This window comes from Crocodylus porosus, unplaced genomic scaffold, assembly GCF_001723895.1.
Source record: "Crocodylus porosus isolate Cpor-Errol unplaced genomic scaffold, CroPor_comp1, whole genome shotgun sequence".
Taxonomy (NCBI): Eukaryota; Metazoa; Chordata; order Crocodylia; family Crocodylidae; genus Crocodylus; species Crocodylus porosus.
Window position 1 is genome coordinate 251738147 of NW_017728886.1, and position 19202 is coordinate 251757348.

Here is a 19202-nt window from a genome sequence, read left to right on the forward strand (position 1 = left end):
CATCCCATCCCACCGAGCCGATCCAACCCTGGATATGTTTTCCTCACCCTGACAGCAAAAGGCAATCTATGCATCAGCTGGTTTGAGACGCATTTCCAGGGGCTGTAGAGACTTGTGTCCTATTTTCCCCTCCTCTTGCAGGCAGGCTAACTATTGTAAAGGTCAGGGAAAGGCAAACTCCTGTGGTTCTGTGTGCTGTCACAGAGATCTCACTGAAGGCTGGGATGGGGGAGAGCCACAGGGCTAGACCTCCGCGAACCTTTGTCCTGCAAATAAACACCTATGATTGAAGTGGCATTTACATTCTACAAGTCTCCAAAGGGAAGCATTTGACTTGTCTGTAATTTGCAAGGAGGATCACGATTCCCTTTGAGCAGGACAGCTTTTCTGTAAAATATGGGTTTAAAAAAAGGAATAATCTGCCAAAAAGTTCTATGAACGAGCTTTTCCAGATCAAGGCCAAGAGAAGGTTTGCACAGTTTTTGGCCTTACAATTTTAGCTGAAGCCGTTTTCTGCCTTTTCCTGTATCTATTTATGTCATCCCGCCACTGTGGTGCCTCTGTTCTTCCCTCTGTGCGTGCAGCTTCGTGTACCCACACTCTTGATGTATTACCCACAAAGAGAGGATGGGCTAGTGCAGTCACTAGAGAATGGGTCATGTTTTTTAGAGAAGGGGAACCACAGACCAACTTTTGTAGGCTGCTTCCACATGTTAAAAAAATGGTGCTTTACTTAACTTTGGTGCGTTCCTGCCCAGTGCTTGCCCAGAAGAGGCAGTGCATTAGTTGGACCCGGGTCCCCCAGCATCTATATAGATCACGTTCTTTAGCGGGGCTTTTTTGGTGCTTTGATCTAACAGCTGATTGAATCGGTTTTAGATAAAAGTGCCAAAAAGCCCCACTGAAATGCCTGATCTGTATAGATGCCGAGGAGCCTGGTCGTAGTAATACACTGCTTCTTCTGGTAAAGTGAGGTTTTGTTTTTTTTTTAACATCTGCAAGCAACTGAAAAGATTTGGTCTAACTTTCTAACCAACTAAGCCAAGGGTGTCAAATTTACAATCCGTGGGCTGGATTTAGCCCACAGCTCTGTGTCGGTGCCCAGTTGAGGCATAGGATTTCTGTGACAGAGTAACCCAAAGCAAAGAGCAGAATATTGTAAGGGAGAGACTTGTGGATGGAGCGTTGGCCCAGAAGGACATCCAAAAGGTTCAGCCAGTGGTGTGGTGGGGACCTTGGGCAAGTTGTTTTGCTGCTTTGTATCTGTTTCCCCACTGGTAAAATGGCAAGAATGATATTAACCTCATTGTAAAATGTGTTGAGGTATACAGAAGAAGAGCTAGGTAGGAAAATAAATCAGAGGAGAATAAATAGGGGAAGTGAGATGGAAAGCTCCCTTCTTTATTTAAAATAAAAGTAGTGGAATTATAGAAGTGACTGTGAAGTGTTCCTGCCTAGGCTGGAGTCTATGATCTCACCTAAGTGTGAACACGTGTTTCCACTACGGACAGACTTGAACATGCCCTTTTTGATGGAATGACTGCTACACAGGAGGGTGATGAGGGGCTGAGCACACTAGATCTATTCCAGTTTCTGTCTAACAACCTCTGACCTCCTCCAGTGGTAGAGATAGGTTTCATTGCTGTAACAACTCGCCTAATTCTGAGCAGGTTTGAATAAAATAGTGATGGAAATGCAAGAGCTGCGTTTACACGGGCACCCAACTGATGCTACCGGGAGGGTTCAGTAGAGCTCCAGTAACAAGATGGTATGTGATTACTAGTGAAGACCATGTGCAGCCTAAATTCTTCCCCCATTGTGGGTAAGTACTTTGCAAATTATGGGTCAGTCCTAAAATGCCCAGCACTTCAGTGTATCATAGCAGATGCTATAAAACTTTGGGAAACAGGCTGTGTTTCCTTTCTTCTGTATATTAGTGTTCTCAAGAGATGTGACATAAGAGTCCTGTTTTGGCAAAACACTTAAACACATGCTTAGCGGTAAGTCTACACATAATCCCATCCCTATTCCACAAAGCCTGTAAAAATGGACTTAAATAGATGATTAACATTAAGTATGTGCTTCATTGTTTTGCTGAAGAGGGGCCTCTATGTATTAGCCTCTTTCCTCAGCCCGCCAATGAATGAGCTGTGTTAACATGTCGAATTCTATGCATGCCCTTCCAGCCTAGTGAAAGTGAGCAGAGGACAAGACTGAGCACAAGACTGCATAGATTTACTTACTCCAAGGTTGCTACAATGTAACAAGCATCCTCTTCTCCACACTGCAACATTACCATTTAAAAAACGGGCATTTAATGAGGACATATAGTGGATCACAAAAACTGATAGGGAAAGAATGATCTCATTTGGCACTGAAATGGATGTGCTGTTTGGGCTGGAATGAAATAGCTGTTAACATTGCACAAGAGAATAGTATATCCCAGGGCAACCTACAGCCCTCAAGCTGGATCTGGCCCATGGAGCATTTGATTTGGCCCGCAGATGTGGGGCTTCAGCAACTTTCAGTGGCAGGGGACTTTGGCTACAGTCGCTATCCCCATGCTGCTGCAGGGAGAAGCAGTAGCTGCAGGTGCTCTCCTTTGGGCTACCTTGTAGAAATGAAGCAGCAGTGACTGGGTCCTGATACCTACTCACCTCAGACCCGAGCTGGGTCATTCTGGCCCTCAGCCTGAAAATGTTGCTGACCATTGCTGTATTCAGTGGAGATTACGTATTGTTAGCTGATTTGGTTCCTCCAGTATCTTTGGACACTGGATGCCTCTTAGCATTTCAAAATACATGATTAAAAAATCGAACCAACACTGCAGTTTGATCCTTATATTAACCAATTTCAAATTCTCCAATTAGTAGACACTTAAAAAGGTGGTCGTTTACCCATACACTTCACAAGAGCCAGTTTCATAAGACCCTGCTCCACTCTCCAGTCCCTCCATTAATAAACCACCCTTCCTGACTGCTTATTGTGAAGTAGAGCTTTGCAGAAGGCACAGAAGTTAGTTTACAAAATCCAGGGTATGCCAGAGGAAATGCAAGTTTGAATCCACAGGGGGTTTCAGCAGAGTCTGTGCCTTTTCTAAGGATTTGGGAAAGCACAAGAAGATGGGCTACCCCAGACTATTTAGCTTGCAGTAGGTACAGCTGCCTGGATTCACTCCATGGAGACAGCAACTGAAACTCTTTTCTGTGTAGCGATGAGAATTTCTCCCTGGAGGATGCGCTACTAGTAAATTAGGCAGCCATGTCCCGTGCTAAATTAAGTCCCTGAATAGTCCCAGCATGACCCAACAGAGGTTTAATAATGAGAGGAAAAATGGCCTGCACCTCAGTGGACATGTCTACATGTGCATCAATGCACTGCAATTACAGCGCAGTAAGTTTAGTAATAACAGGTGCTAACTTAATGCACAGTAATTGGCACTACTGCGTAGTAGTGCTGGCACACGTCTTTTAAGTGACATTAGTGCACTGTAGACTAATTTTAGTACACTTTTAGCATCTCATAGATACGCCCAGAGATGTACGTTTTGTCACCATAATAGCCTGAGCCGTTGGAAATGTAAAAGGGAATCAGCCATTTTATAAATGCTATTATTTCTTAACTGTGTTACCTGAGCTTGTTTTTCTTAAATAACCTGGGGCAAGTTTTTCCTCAAATTTACACTGGTATAAATTCATTAGAGGTGATGTTGGTGCATGGGATTAATCTGGTGTTATATCTCTAATACTCAGAGCAGAATTTGGCCCTTGAGACTGACCTTTCAGTAGTAGTTTTGGGTTCTCAGCACCTCTGAAAATGAACTATTTGTGTCTCCACACAGACATTCTGAGAAAGTTTCTGTGTTCCTTTAAGAACTCCCATCTTCTTGCAAGTGAAATCTACACTGACATCAATATTTTTAAGTACATGAAAGTGTCGTGACAATTATATTCCACCCCCTTCATCAGCACAGATAGTTCATAATACAGCTTGTGTCATTTTGTTCTTGTCTGCTGTTGCACTGACTGGTGTTGATGTCATGTTTTTTAAAGAAAAAGAAATAAAACATTATTTAAAAAAATCCTTACATCCTCAGGGCTTCAGAAACCTACAGCTGTTCCTTGAAACATTTAAAAAGAGCTGAGGAAATACTTTTAGAGCATTTAGGCCCTTGGCAGATGTTAATTTAATGGTACTATGTATCTGATTCCTGATCCCAACAATTGCACATTCTGGCATGCCACATATGTTATGACAGGGATGGTGATTTGGGGGATCAGGGATCAGATCCCAATTACTTTCAACTTAGCAGCCCATATAGAATGTGGGATCCTGATCCAAGGCTCCAACTGTTCTGACTAGTTGAAAGCTGTGTACTGGGCTGCCCAGCATGGGGCTCTGCAAGTGGGAGGCGGGGGCAGGGGGCAGCCAGCTCCATCTGCTCAGAAGCTCAGAAGTCCTGCATGCAAGGCTGCTGATGCCTGGCTTTGTGTTGTCTCGCAATGGGAGACCCCTATGCAAACCTCCTAGTTAGAGACCCTGGGCTGCCCTGTTCCTCATGCTGACAAGCAGCTGGTCAGGCCAGCCCCCACTCTGGAGCCAGGGCAAAGCTGCCCCATTCTAATACCAGTAATCAGCAGATTGTCAGCATGGGGAGGAAATATGTTTTACATTCAGTTTGAGATGCATACAACCAGCCACAAAGATGTTCTGCATATAATGGATATCTTTGTGGCTGGTTTACCATTTTATGGTGTCATAAATTTTCTGAATGTGTGGCACATTGCCATGTATGGCATGATTAACGCGCATTGTCTGGTGGAAGCTTCTAGAAAACTCTCCCACCTGTGCTTGACTTTTTTCAGTAGAAATTATTCCTGATGTAAAGTTTAGTTATGTGACTGTAACATACAGCATCTTTACGTAAGTCGATGTATCTATCACTTGTCTATTTTAACTCACTATAGAGGCGCAGGATTCTGAAGTGGGGTCTGTGTATAGTACCGCTCGTCTTGCCCTCTCTCTCCTTTCCGTTCTGTTTGTACAACCACAAGAAAGATGCACCTTCTTTCTTTATTTAGAAATCCTTGTTGATTTGTATCCACCCTAATTTCATAGTCTTATTTATGATTTGACCCCCAGGGAAAAGTAATTAAGTTTAATATTAACCACACTCAATTTTAAATCTGCAGGCTTTTCAAAATAATAATTAATAGAAGCTGAAGCTTCTAAAAAAGTTACAGTATTTATAGATGTAGCATCTCCTTTGCCCAGCTAAATGTGTTGGTTTTCTAATAAGCATTCAAACTGTGTGCCCTATCTTTGTTTTGAGGCCATTTTCTAATTTCAGTGCATTACATTCTAAGAACTTGACTCTCTTTATTTTTTGTGGGCCTGATTCTGCCACTCAGTTCATTGCGAAGAAGGATACACAGCATTGTCCAGGCTTGGGTACTCTCTTGGGTGATGGATTTCTTTTTAAAAATATAAATAAGACTCTAATTGTGTTTGTTTTGTTCTGCAGGTGTTTGTAATGCAACCTAACATGTCTGGTGCTTGGAGCTGACACATAGTTGGTGCTGAAATTCCTTTGGGAACATACAAACTACCACGTTCACAGGAAGTTGAAGACCTCTGAGAAAGTGGCTTTGGATTCATCCATATCTGCAAAAAAAAGAGACCACCATCTGAAACAGCCACACACTATAATAGCTGCCATGGCAAGCAAAAGGAAGTCAACAACTCCATGTATGGTGCGAACCTCAGAAGTAATGGAGCAGGAAGTTCCTGAGGATGGAGAAGCCCTTAAAGAAAGGAGTGCAGGCATCTCACAGCAGGACTCTAAAGATGGCTGGGTGGCTGATACAGAAAGCTCTGTAAAAGATTGTGAGGTGGTAGAGGGGAAACCTCCAGTTGAGAGTCAATCCAAGAAGCTTCAAGGCGGTTATGAATGTAAATACTGTCCTTACTCAACACAAAACCTAAATGAATTTACAGAGCATGTTGACACACAGCACCCAAATGTAATTCTCAACCCTCTCTATGTGTGCGCTGAATGTAACTTTACAACCAAAAAATATGACTCCTTATCTGACCATAACACAAAATATCACCCAGGAGAGAATAATTTTAAACTTAAATTAATCAAACGCAATAATCAAACTGTCTTAGAACAATCCATTGAGACAACAAATGATGTCCCTATTGCAAACAGCGGCCTAGAAAATGCAGAGTGTGATGAATCCCTTCATGGTGGGATCAGTATAAGTAAAACCCCAATCATGAAAACAGGCAAACCGAAAGTGGAGACCAAAAAGGGCCCCAAGAAGCTGGAAGAGGGAGCTATGGAAAACTATGTGGATGGGCACCTCCCCCAAGTCATTACAGAAACCACCGAATCTATTGCTTGTATCAATGGAGCTGACCTGCTGCATGACGTATTGGCTCATGTTATGCCTTCTGTACAGCTGCCACCAAATATCAACCTTGTCCCCAAGGTCCCAGTCCCTCTGAACAGCACCAAATACAATTCTGCATTGGACACTAATGCAACCATGATCAACTCCTTTAATAAATTCCCTTACCCAACACAAGCAGAGTTGTCATGGTTGACAGCAGCATCAAAGCACCCAGAGGAGCAAATCAGAATCTGGTTTGCTACCCAGCGTTTGAAGCATGGCATAAGTTGGTCCCCCGAAGAGGTAGAAGAGGCAAGGAAGAAGATGTTTAATGGTACCATCCAGCCAGTACCTCAAACAATCACAGTATTGCCAGCACCTCTGACAACTGCAAAAATGTCTCAGCCAGTCATCCAGACTGCTTTGCCTTGCCAGATACTGGGACAAACTGGCCTAGTTTTGACTCCAGTGTCAAATGGATCGACAGTTTCCTGCTCACCAATTACACTTGCTGTTGCTCCTAATCAAGGACAGAAACGGACAACACAAAACCTACCAGGCGCTCCAGAATCCAAGCGTCCACATGTAGTTCAGGTGCCTGAGGTAACAACCAAGGCAAACGCCACATCATTGACACCAACGAATGAGCGAAAAAAGACCAAGGAGCAGATAGCAGAGCTAAAGGCCAGCTTTATCATGAGCCAGTTTCCTAACGATGCAGAAGTGTATAGGCTAATAGAAGTTACAGGTCTCTCCAGGAGCGAGATCAAGAAGTGGTTCAGTGATCACAGGTACAGAAGTCAAAGGGGCATTGTTCACATCACTAGTGAATCCTTAGCGAAAGATCAGTTAGCAATTGCAGCTGCACGTCATGGGCGTACATACCACACATACGCAGATTTCACCACCCAGAGGTTCAAAGAGAAAACACAAGCGCAGCTTCGAATCCTGGAAGACAGTTTCCTTAGAAGTTCTTTTCCGACCCAAGGAGAACTGAACAGGCTCAGGGCAGAAACCAAGCTGAGCAGAAGAGAGATCGACAGCTGGTTTTCTGAGAGGAGAAAGCTAAGGGATAGCATGGAGCAAGCTGTCTTAGACTCAATGGGCTCAAACAAAAAAAGCAAGGATCGAGGAACCCACAATGGTACAATAAGCCAGAGTGAGCTGCTGAATAGCTCCCACCTACCCAGTTCGCTATCTGGATCTTCCATAGCATTTAATGAAAAAACCCAAGAACAAATTCACCTGCTGAAGAGCACATTTGCAAGAACCCAGTGGCCATCACCGCAGGAGTATGACCAGTTAGCGGCACAAACTGGGCTCACTAGAACTGAAATAGTCCGCTGGTTCAAGGAGAACAGATCCTCTCTAAGAATGGGGACATTAAAATGGATTGACCAGTATGTTGTTGATGGTCATAATGAGCAAAGCCAGAAAAAGGGATCAAAACGCACTGAGAGTCCAAAGAATGGTAACGAGGTGTCTCGGCAGCAGCATTACCAGGAGCATAAAAGGCTGAATGAAGAGAATGTGGGTAAACTAGTGGTGAGGTCTAAAAGAGACTGTGAACCACTGAGAGACTCTTTGTTAGGGAACCAGACTGAGGGCATGGACAGATTGGAGTGCCATAGTCAAGATGGTCATGCTAGTGAGGAGAACGAGGAGGCTGGAGATGTGAACTGGGTGGAGGTTACAGTAGGGGATGACGACGCTGTCTCAGACTGTACAGACAGCTGGAGTCAAGCAGCACCCGAAGGCCAAGCAGAGTTGGCAGATTTTGATTCTGAAAGTATATCTGGAGACAATTCCCACCTTTAGACAGGTAATGATGATACCACTCTGCTTTGGTCTGAGCTGCCTTCAGTCTTGGCAAGTTTCAGTGGCCCCTGAGTTTTCAATTTAAATGCTAGCAGCAGGCTCTTGAGGCATGCTGGATGTGAGCTGGATACTTGAGTGCAGGAGAGCTGGTCCCAAGTGTTCAGTACGGGAGGAATTCAAACCAGGGTATTTTAGTTTCTCTCTGAGAGGTCCCGTCTGGCCCCGCTTCTCTGATTCTATGCATTTGGGCGTTTTGCATGTCCTGGATGAGAGAGGATGTTTGGAATCACTTATTAAGCAGAAACTTTCTGCCTTTATTTGACCTCACATAAGTTCTTTAGAGCTTGGTAAAAAGTATACTGATCAAGCCATACAAAGAAAAAGTAGGTAACCATAGTTACTAATGTCCATCTTACTCACATAATGATGATCTCCAGCGAATAAGGCCATAGCTATTTTTGCAACAGGTCACCATGGATTTTGGCAGTGAAGCAGCCTGACCTGCTCTGTGAAGAGGTCGGGCTTCAGTGACAGGGCCCGGTACAACAAATTCTCTCTTATGCAATAGCAAGCAACAGAATATTGTTATAGATTGCAATGGCATGTGCAAGAGAATCCCTTTCTGCAGAGCGAGGGTGTTTTCTCCAGCCTTTCTACTGTTAAAGTTATATATACAGGCCAAGGAGAGACATGCTGTTTGAAGTGATTTAAATGCCTTTAAAGCAGGGGCGGGCAGTTATTTTGGGCAGAGGGCCGCTTCCTGAGTTTTGGCAAGTCATCAAGGTCTGCATGACAGGCAGCCCAGGGCAGATTAATATTAATTTTCTAAATTTTTTAGGGGCCCCGCGGGCCAGATAGAATGGCCTGGTGGGCCGCATCTTGCCCCTGGGCTGCATTTTGCCCATGCCTGCTTTAAAGAGTTACCAACAGCAAGGGTACAGACACTTGTGCCCAATGAAGTGCTTCAAAAGAGCCAAAGCAATTTAAATCTGCAAAAAAATGGAAGCATCTTTGAAGCACTTCATTTTGAAGTGCTTCTTGGAAAGTCTGTGTCCTCTAGCTGTGTCCCACAGGGCTCCACTATAGGAGTGGGGACAACCTATTTGCAGTCTCCTGCGTGCTGAGCTGTCCTGGGAACCTCTAGAGACCAGAGCTAAGAGGTATTCAGGGATTCCTGCTCTGCAGGCCCATCATGCCTTCATGACCATTTTGAAGTGCTCCCAGGGGGAGGGAACATGAAGGAGTGGAGCCAGAGGGTGCAGCAGTACAGCCCTACCCCTTTTTGGCAATGGTGCATGTGAGCTCTCTGTGTGGGGTCTGTCAGGGAACCCCGACTTTCATATAACTCAGGAGCTCTGGGGGTGAGCGCTGCCACTTACACCCCTCTTTTCCCTACTTCTGATTTCTGTGGAGAGGGTGAGGAAGGGGAAGGGTTAACAGCAGGCAGAACGACCCTCACCCCCAACAATCAATGAAAACAAGGGCTCTGGCCAGACCCTGCACCGAGCAGTTGCTAAAGAAGTGTATATGAGATCTCAAAATGTTAAAAGGTGCGTCATTTAAAGTCTTGGAACTTGTTTCTGATCTCAGTTCTATCAGAATAATTCAGTTGATTTCCTGGGCTTCAACGTACTCTTTGAATTCACTGACATCTCTGAAAACTTACCCTGGTACAACTGAGATGAGAATCTGTTTCTTCACCTGGATCCTCCTTCACTTATCTAGCAGACTATATGATAAGTACTACACTTGATTAGATAATGCCTGTTTTGGACATAATTAACAGTGCTCTGATCCTTAATAAATGGAACCCATGAAACTTAAGTTTAACGTGCAAAATTCAGCATATATTTAAAAACACATCTCTCCAAGGTAGGAGACTGAAATGAGAACAGTCTAGTTTTTTAAACCTGTTTAAAACTATCCTTTTTGTAAAATTAAATAGCCTTGGCATTGCAAGCAAAAATTGTAAGGTGGCACAGGTATATGCAACACCCCTTATTACAGGAAATCATGAATCAAATTTTCTGAATCGCAAGTATGTCAAAGCAAGAAAATAAGATCCATATGCTGCCTATGCATATAGATTGGTCAAAGAAGGGACTGTAGGTGCATTGTGAGAGACTGCATTGTAATGAGTAACTGGAACAGACACCTTACCCATGCTTTTCAGACCCACTCACAATGCAACGATGTAGCGTATGTTAGAGCTGAGTTTTCTGAGTAAGGGTATTTGGAACAGCACTAGCAACATTGCTACTACCACTGCAGCAGCTTTTGCTCTGGAGGTGTTCTTTCTGTGCCGCAGTCATAGGTTTGCTTGTGTGGGTTTCTCTTTCCTCCAACATCATCTGTGTTTCCACCAGTTTACCCTTTTTTGCCAGAAAGTTTCAAAGGAATGCTAGTAAAATAAGCATACATTTTGACAAAAAAGCAGTTTTTTGTTATGCTGGGATCAGGTTAGTAGGAGCTTCACCTATTAGATTATTCAAGACAATAAAACTTGGCTCTGAGTCTCACTCCACTTGTAGCACATTGGCTAAAGCCTGACGCTCTTAATCTGTTTTGTTTTCCTTCAGACAAATTGTACTTCTGTAGCACTCAAAATGTAAGTGCCTGCCCTCTAGTGACAGAATCTGAGCCTTTGACACACTTGGTACTGTCTGCTTGTCTCAAAGTACTGTACTGCTAGTATTGTTCTGGTAGCCTCTGAACTATTACTGCAAGCCCTGGAAAGTCCACACAAAGGACCCAGAGATGCAAGAGGATGATGAACATCATCTATCAACTATTTCAAGTGGGGGTAGAAAGACAGTAATTGTTCGGGTCTGGTTTTTTTCCCTCCTGAAAAACAGTTTGAAAAGTCTCCATTTGAAATGAAGAATTAAAATGTTTTGTACAATTTATTTTTATACTGAACCTAATGATTCTAAGTTATGTAGTAATAGGTCAGGTGTTTGTCAGTCGTAGCAGTGTAAATTCCAGGCAGTGGGATTTCCTTGTCCTTCTGGCAGCACACAACAGCAGTTTAGGGTAGAAACTGAAGATTAACGCTGTATCTAGTGAACCTGAAAGGGAATTTTTGATAGGCTGAGTATTACTATCCGAAGCAGAATTCACCCAAGCCTCCTGCAGGTCTTGGGCAAAAGATTGATCCTTCCAACATTCGAGCAGTCAGCAGCAGGCTGGAAAGTCTGTTTTGGACTGACTTGGAATGGAAAATGCTGCCTGGTAGGAGCTGATAATGGGGAAACGGATGAGGTTTTCTAATTTGTGCTTTGGAACCTTAGAAGTCATTACGTGAAATGCTCATAGCTGAAGTCATGCAAAATGTACAACTTTGCCATTGCTGTTGTTTAACAATGGCATTGTTAAGTAATTAGCTTAGTGTTGATATGTATATTGTAGTAATGTGCAGGACTGAGAGGGACCAGTCCACTATGCCCAGTAGACATCTTGCTGAGGATGCCACCCAGAAATCAAATTTTGTAGTGAGGAATTTCTGAGGTCTGTTTGGGAAGGAGGTTGCTGGAGACCAGGGATGGCAGAATTCCCCCTGTAGCTACGGGTTAGCTTAGAGTTTCAGGTCCAAAGAAGTGCAAAATTCCCAGCTAAACTCTTTGTAAATCCACTGGGTTATCTTCTACCTGTTGTCAGAAGGCAGTGGTTTCTGCACACCTTCTTGTAAAGCCTAAGAAGTCTGTGTTTGGGGGCATGCTTGAAACTCAACTTCTGTTTCATATTCCAGGTTCAGGAATCCTGGCAGCTGAATACATACAGGCGGCTTTGTTGTTAACTTGTTTTGCTCTCGGAGTCCACAGTGCAAGTCCATGTCTGTCATTACTTAGAGAAAATTTTTGCAATAAACTAAGGACAACCAAGTTCAGAAAAATGATATATTCTTTGTCCATCCTTTAACAAAAATATAGGACAGATGCAATGTGGGATGTATGCTTCATAGCCTGCCAAGTTACCTGTTGTTTTTCAAGCAGGCCACTGGGTTTTGAACATTGCTGCAGGTTTTTCTGAAAAGCCTGACCAGAATTGGAAATGATAGTGCAGGGCAATTCATCTGAAAGCATTCATCACCAAGCATTGCTGATTGTCAGAACATTTGACATTTTACTTAAAGCCCAGTCTCCTAGAGTTGTTATAGCATAAGGATCTCAGCTTTTCAATTTTTTTTTTTTTAAACAGTAATTTTCTAGCCTTCATGGGTGCCTGCAGATATGCAGGGACACTGCTCCGACGCACTGTAATTACAGTGTGTCGGAGCAGACTTGATTAGCAGAGTCTGCTGAAGTACACTAAGTAGCATGCTCCAGCAGCCTCCGTGTCTCATATATTCAGCATCGCCATGCTTCAAAATGGCAGTAGCGGCACGTCAAAGCTTGTTGAACGAGCTTTAGTCAAAGAGCCCCTCCGCCGCCATTTTGAAGTGCGGGATGCTGAATGCACCAGAAGCTTTGGGCACTTTAATTAGATTGGCTTTAATTAAAACCCCCCCTACCCTCCCAAGCATGAGTAAAGATGCCCCATGTTTTTGGAAAAAAATGAAAATGTAAATGCTCATAGGCGCAGTGATCAGAAGGAAAATGATCTAGTTCTGCAAGTGTCATGATATTTAAGGCTACCTCAGGTGATTTTGGAACTTGATTCGTGCATTTTAACACGTGGTCATAGTGGGATAGTGGCATTTTGCATCAGATGCAGGCATGAGGGGTTCACATCATCTAAGTTTTGCAAGATGTTGTTTAGATTTCTATGTCAATTTTTTAAAAGTGTTTTGCAAACTTTTCCCACTATATAGTTAACAAATGTAAAAGCACCTTTGGGCAGTTCATATTATCAAGTGAGACTCCCTAGTGCAAACAACTTGCACTACTAAAGGCCCTACTCTCAGGCCCCTATCTCTCTCTAGAATGTATTTACTTTTGCTCTCATAGGGACAGCATGCTTGTTTAACACAAACTATATCATTGAGTCATTGCTGAGATCTGTATTATAATAAAGAGTGCGATTTCTCCTAGCAAGTGATTGGCATCTTCTGCGAAGTGCTGGTGCCCTAAACTGTTGACTTCAGTGGAAGTTAAGGGTACTCGGTGCCCCTTAGAAACAGGGCCTGCAGCCATCAATTTTTTTGTCTTGCAGGTGGTGTGGAAATGGCAAATCTTGATTTTTTTCCTTGTTTGTCCCAGTTTTATTACCATCTATAAAACCTGGCGAATCTTAAATGTTAGGGCTTTTAGCTGTGCTAAAGTGCTTCATGTCTTTGAGATCATCAGGTTTACGCTGCTTCTAAGCAGAGGGCCTCCTGAACAAAATACCTCAGGGCTGGCAGAGCTAAGACATGCAGCATTACCTCCACCCATCCTTGACTCCCCAGTTTGAATGACAATAGCCATATACAGGTGGGTTTTTAAGGTACAAGTCCCGGGGCAAGGCTATAACTCCCATGTGTTAAGAGCCATTGCAGGACTCTTAACTGTGCCTCATTTTAGGTCCTATATTAGTATAAATACTATATAATAGATGACTGTGTTGATTGATCATTGCTTAAATGATAGGCAGCTATCTCTGTCCAATGTAATTAGCTGCTATTCAACTGAAAACTCTTTAAATTAAATATGGAACTGATTAATGCTTACAAACTTTGACACCCGTGCAGATATAATAAGATACTGTGCTTTTTCCCATACACAGCACTATGCTGTGTTGAAAACGAATTATTTCTAATGTTAGTTTCAATGTAGCATATTTTAAGGCTATAAATCCATTCCCAAACTAACACTGAAATCTGTTTAATTTAAAAGAAATGCATTTTCAGTGTTCAGTTTTAGTCCTTCTGTTTTCTGCAGAATTTGAGGAGGTGACTTCTATCCAGTGGGATTAAGTAGCCCATGAATTCCATAAATGAGTCTCATTGTTGTAAAGTAATTCAAATATTTTTTATGATTTATTATTTTTACACGTATCGTTCTCTTACTGACTACTTACATATTGTCACAAGAAGGCTGCTTAACTTAGGGAGAGGATGCGACTTTCAAAAGCACACTGTATTTACCAGGCACTCTTCTCATTAAGTTTTGCCAGTAACTGCCATCAGAAGGAGGCCGTAGGCAACTGTTGATCCTCTGGATTATGGGGTACATGTAAAAAGTCTATTCGGATCCCTCCTGAATCTTTTTGTGGCTGACAAACCCAATTCAGGAGTGACACAGCTTGTTACAAGTTTCACAGATCCGTATGTTGTCTGAGGTGGAGTCCGAAGGAGGAAAGCAAGGAGTTCAGTTGATGCTGCAAAAACTCCAGCCATGGAATAGAAGAAGATCCATTATTAAGGTCTTTGGCCAACTCCCAACTGTGGTCATGGTTCAGGGTCAGATTCATAGACCATAGGACTGCAAGACCCATCCCCGTGAAGGTTTTCAGTCAAGTTACTTTGAATGTATACCTTCTTATACAAATGTATGAGGCCAGGATCAGGCCTGTTGACACCATGTGTGTGCAAAAGGAACAGAATTTGCTCTTTACTTAAATACAACACAGTGGGTACATCTACACAAGATGCTACTGCGCAGTGGTTACTGCACATTTATTTAGTACACGTATAAGCAAGTACTAAATAGATGCATAGTAACTAGAATTATTGTTCATTAGTCCTGGCAACCACCTTTTTAAGCAATGCTATTGCACAGTAGCCTAATGGTACTCTATCAGGCTACTGTGCAGTCAGTGTCTTGTGTAGACATGCCCAGTGTGCAGCCAGTGCCAGAGAGGTTGGCAGGTGCTGCTGGTTATCTCCATAGCACCTTTTCCCCTTGTGATGATCTCTGCAATGTTACTTCAGAGCAGGAATTTTTATTTACAAAATCCATTAGGCCAAACGTGCAGGATTTTCCTCTAATGTTGGCATAACCTTCTTATTCTAGTGTTGTTCCTATAATCCTTCCCCCCACCCTAAAAAAGAGTTTATTCTTCAACTGATGACATTTTTCCATGTGCCCTTCCTGTTCAGGGCACTTCGCTTCTCTACCTCTTCCTTAGCAGCATTGGAGTGACAGTGAGAGCCCGTTGATCCTTACATAGATATGCCAGAAGCACCATGGGAATCCCATGCACAGAGATTTCCAGCTCACTGTTTTCCTAGTGTACACATCGTTATGTATCAAGCACATAGTCCTGCAGCGTGCCTCAGTTCCTGTTGACCTCAGTGAAAAAACAAGGTCTCAGCATCTCGCCAGATCCCATGCTTGTCAATTCAGTAAAAGCATGGATGCAGTATCAGGGTTTCCCTCCCTTTTCATTCATCTTCTCATTTTTCTAATGATTCTGGGATGTACCCTAAAAGGCATCTGTATTGCCATTGACATAACTAGGCCCCAAGGACTCTCTCCTTTCTGCTGAAATCAAAACGTTTTCTACCATTGACCCCCAACAGGAGCTGAATCAACCAAAACTACTAGAATGGCCTAGGACAGCGGTTCCCAATCTGTGGTACGAGTACCACCAGTGGTATGCAGACAACCTGTCAGTGGTACACGTTAACAAACTGAAAAATTTGCTGGTGTTACTTAAGGTTGTACTGTTTTAAAGTGGTGGTGCACCTGTTTCTTGCAGTTCCCACGTAACTCAGCCTAGGTTTTGGTGAAAAGTGCTTCTGGGGAATAATCGTCAGTCATTAAATGAGGGCAAAAAGGGCAGATAAGCCTAATGCAACAGTTGGAAATGTGTATTAATTTAAGTGGGAATTTTGATTAAGTAACGATTACAGGACCTATTTTTATGCGTGTATGCATGCAAGCCCTGTCACAGTCACAGACCAGCATCCTGAAAGATTTGAATCAGGATTGCTGAGAGATCTTTTTTACAACCCAGCAATTGAAAATGATTAACTAGTGCTAGGTTTTATCAAAATAGGTTTTGAAGACTGTAGGGGATCTGATGCAGTTAGGCAATGCTTCAGAGTAAACAGATGTTTGCACTTTCACCCAGTCTGAACACTTTTTGGATTTTCACATGAAAAAAAAAATCACCATTCTGAAAACTTCACTATAACTTGATCCTGTGCAGTGCCTTTGATTGTCTGGGGGAACTGGACGGAGGGAGGGGCCTTGGTAGGCTTGTTAAATTTCTGTTGTGGGGTATTGTGTCTACTTACTGGGCACTTACTGTGGGTAGTAAAACACAGGAAAGAAAGATGGCAGGAGTAGCTAGTCCTGAATCTATGCAACATAGAAGTGCTTAACCCCACTGCAAAGATGAGGGCTTGTGAAGTTTCTAGGAGTATATATAGCAAACAGTTGCACAAAACTACTGGTGTGCTCTAGCTGAGTGGAGAAGCAGTATCCTTCGAAGTAAAAGTCACGGCAGTCAACTAAGCAGTTCATCCTTCATTTGGCAGCCTTGTGCAAACTAAGTTGTGAGTCCCCCTTCCCCCAAATACAAATGATCCAGGTAAAACCGGACCTTGCGCTTTTGCACAACCAGTTGTACCTATGCCGAAGAGTCGTGTCTAAAACACCTATTTTGATCAAATCTTGGCATCTGCACAAGGTGCTGGGCAGCCATGAATCAAGCTTCACCATGCCATGTAGATTCAGGGAAGAATCAAGTCCAGTGACTGAGGAATCTGGAGGAGGTATCATTGAGCGTTAGGTAAATTGAAAAATAAAAAAATCTGGCATGCTGCACCAAGACCAAAAAAGATTTCTATGGGAATAGGAAGGCTTCAAGGTACAGTTCATATAATAGCACTATAAATGTGAAGTAGTAAATTGAATGCTGTTTAAGGCGACTATGCTGATCATTTTAATAACAGAGAATACATCTCTCTTATTTTTGTAGGGATACCAATCAACCATGTTCTCCTGATAACTAAGGGGGAAAAATCCATCTGAACATGGAATAAATCTCTATTTTCCTCCGTGGGACAAGATAGCCAACAAGTTGTGACTCCAGGTAGAGCCGTGCTTGCAGAGGCACAGGGAGAAATAGTCTCATGGAGCGTCATTATGGAATTGTTTATAGTGCCAAAGTCCTACTACTGCATTAAAGAAAAAAGGGTCTTTGTACATAAATTTCTCCTTTGCTTCCTGTCCCCACCCCCTTCAGCTACCCGACACCCTCCCGAACTGGAACAGGTTGTACAATGTGGGAAGTTTGTTACCTTTTTAATTGGTGGAAATCATCTTGCTTGTTGTACCATCACAGTTTGGGGTTTGATTTTTTTTTTTAATTAGTAACCGCTGTATCTGTGTCAATTTTTAAACAACAATCTTTTGGAACCTTTTCAATGTGATCAGCACCTGATCCTAGATCTCCACCCCAGTGATGGTTTACATTTCAGCCCACTCAGTGAATCGTGGGAGTTTTTGTTGATGTTGCCTGTTTGGTTTTTGCGTGGGATTTTGTTGTTTTTGTTTTTCCAGCTGTCTGCTGTTAGTTAAGTTATTTAAATCTCCACATTTCTGTGCTAGAGTGAGGCAAATCTCTTTTCCAGGATCTCTCACTTTTGCCAAACTACCAACACCAATGTTTAGGCCTCAGACCTTGAGAATATGTCTCTGTCTTGTTTGAGCACCTTTTTCTTACAAGCAGTAATAACCCTACAAAGGGGTAACAATGGGAAAATTAAGATTCTTCATAAGTGAACATGTTCGGACTGCTTTGGTCGGTACCAAGATGGGCTACGTACTTTTTAGTCCGCCCTTCATGTTAGGTTGTTGTAGCGCACAACATACATTTCTGATTAACTCTTACCACTAAATTTTATATTGGTTTTAGGTCCCTGAGTGCACTTTTTTCAAATAACCCTAACTCTGTGCGTGTGTGTGTGTGTGTGTGTGTACATGAGAGGGAGAGCGAGCAAGCAAGGAACAACTATCAGGTATAAATGTTGCAATCTGATTAGTTGTGTTTTGGAAACTTTCCCATATTTCAGTACACTGCACAAATATAATGCTAGGGAGTTTGAATAAAACCCATTTTTCTAACTTGTTGCTCATTTGTTGTAACTCAATAAACAAAGGCTAAACATGTTTTGTAACCTTTTCCGCTTCTCTCTCTCTCTTTTTTTTTTTAATGTATGTTGCACATGGTAGCTAAGTGCCTACTTCATTGATTCTCAGCCAGGGTGCCATGGCACCGCGAGGTGCCTTGAGATCCTTTCAAGGGTGTCACACAATATTAGCACTGCCACATGCGTAAACATGATTCACAAGATGAACTCGGAGATTTCAAACAGAAATCCACAGCCATGGTCGTTCTGAGTTCTTTGCAGCAAAGAAACTGCTCTATTATTTTTCTCTAGTCAAAAAAGGAATGAAAACTAAGAGTAGCATTTTCCAAGGGGTGTCTCAAGTCTAAAAGTTGAAAAGCTCTGCCTTAGAAACATGCCTACACACACAACAAAATGCTCCCCCCACACCATTTTCAATGCTAAAATCTCTTATAGTTGTAAACTGTGCAGAAAAAGACCCCAATTACAATACTTGGGTCCTTTCAGATAAAGAAAGCAGATGGAGATTATGGACAAAAATGGTTACTACAACTCCACAGAAAAGAGGTTGATATGTTCTTTAATGTGTCACTGTTGTAGCCCCTTTGGAGTCTATATACAGGTACATTCCACCATTTACTGCAAGCTGGCTTTTAGCATTGAAGATGTCACATAAAGATCTGATTCTTCAGTAATATAAAGGTAAATGTTGCACATTTAGGACCTTGGTAGGCATTAGTTTAACTGCATGATCAGGATCTTACAAAATTGTGTGTCCTGCCTTGTCACATGCATGGGAGGAGAAGCAATTTTGGGGGTCTGGGATAAAATCTGTCAGATCCCAATCATGTGACAGGTGAATGGGGAGCCCAGCATCATGGACCAAGTCCCCAGTGCTGGGCTTCCTGCTCATCCAGGTGTTCAAAAGATACCAGGGGAAGTGTGGCACCAGAAACTGGTCCCTGCTGACATGCTTCCAGCAGTAC

The 19202-nt window shown here is 42.7% G+C and overlaps 1 protein-coding gene across 2 annotated transcripts in view; it reads left to right on the top strand.

Moving 5' to 3' along the window:
• Positions 1–18269, top strand: part of ZHX2 (zinc fingers and homeoboxes 2) — a 65912-nt gene extending 47643 nt beyond the window's left edge. Inside the window, exons 2-3 of one of the 2 annotated variants that reach the window (XM_019552394.1) lie at positions 5525–8220; positions 17064–18269. In XM_019552394.1, coding sequence (XP_019407939.1) covers positions 5718–8216 — 2499 coding nt within the window. In that variant the 5' untranslated portion in view covers positions 5525–5717 and the 3' untranslated portion in view covers positions 8217–8220; positions 17064–18269. Of the gene's footprint in view, positions 1–5524; positions 8221–11964; positions 12477–17063 lie in introns of those variants that run through there. The other variant, XM_019552401.1, reaches the window with a different exon arrangement.
• The last annotated feature ends 933 nt before the right edge of the window (positions 18270–19202 follow it).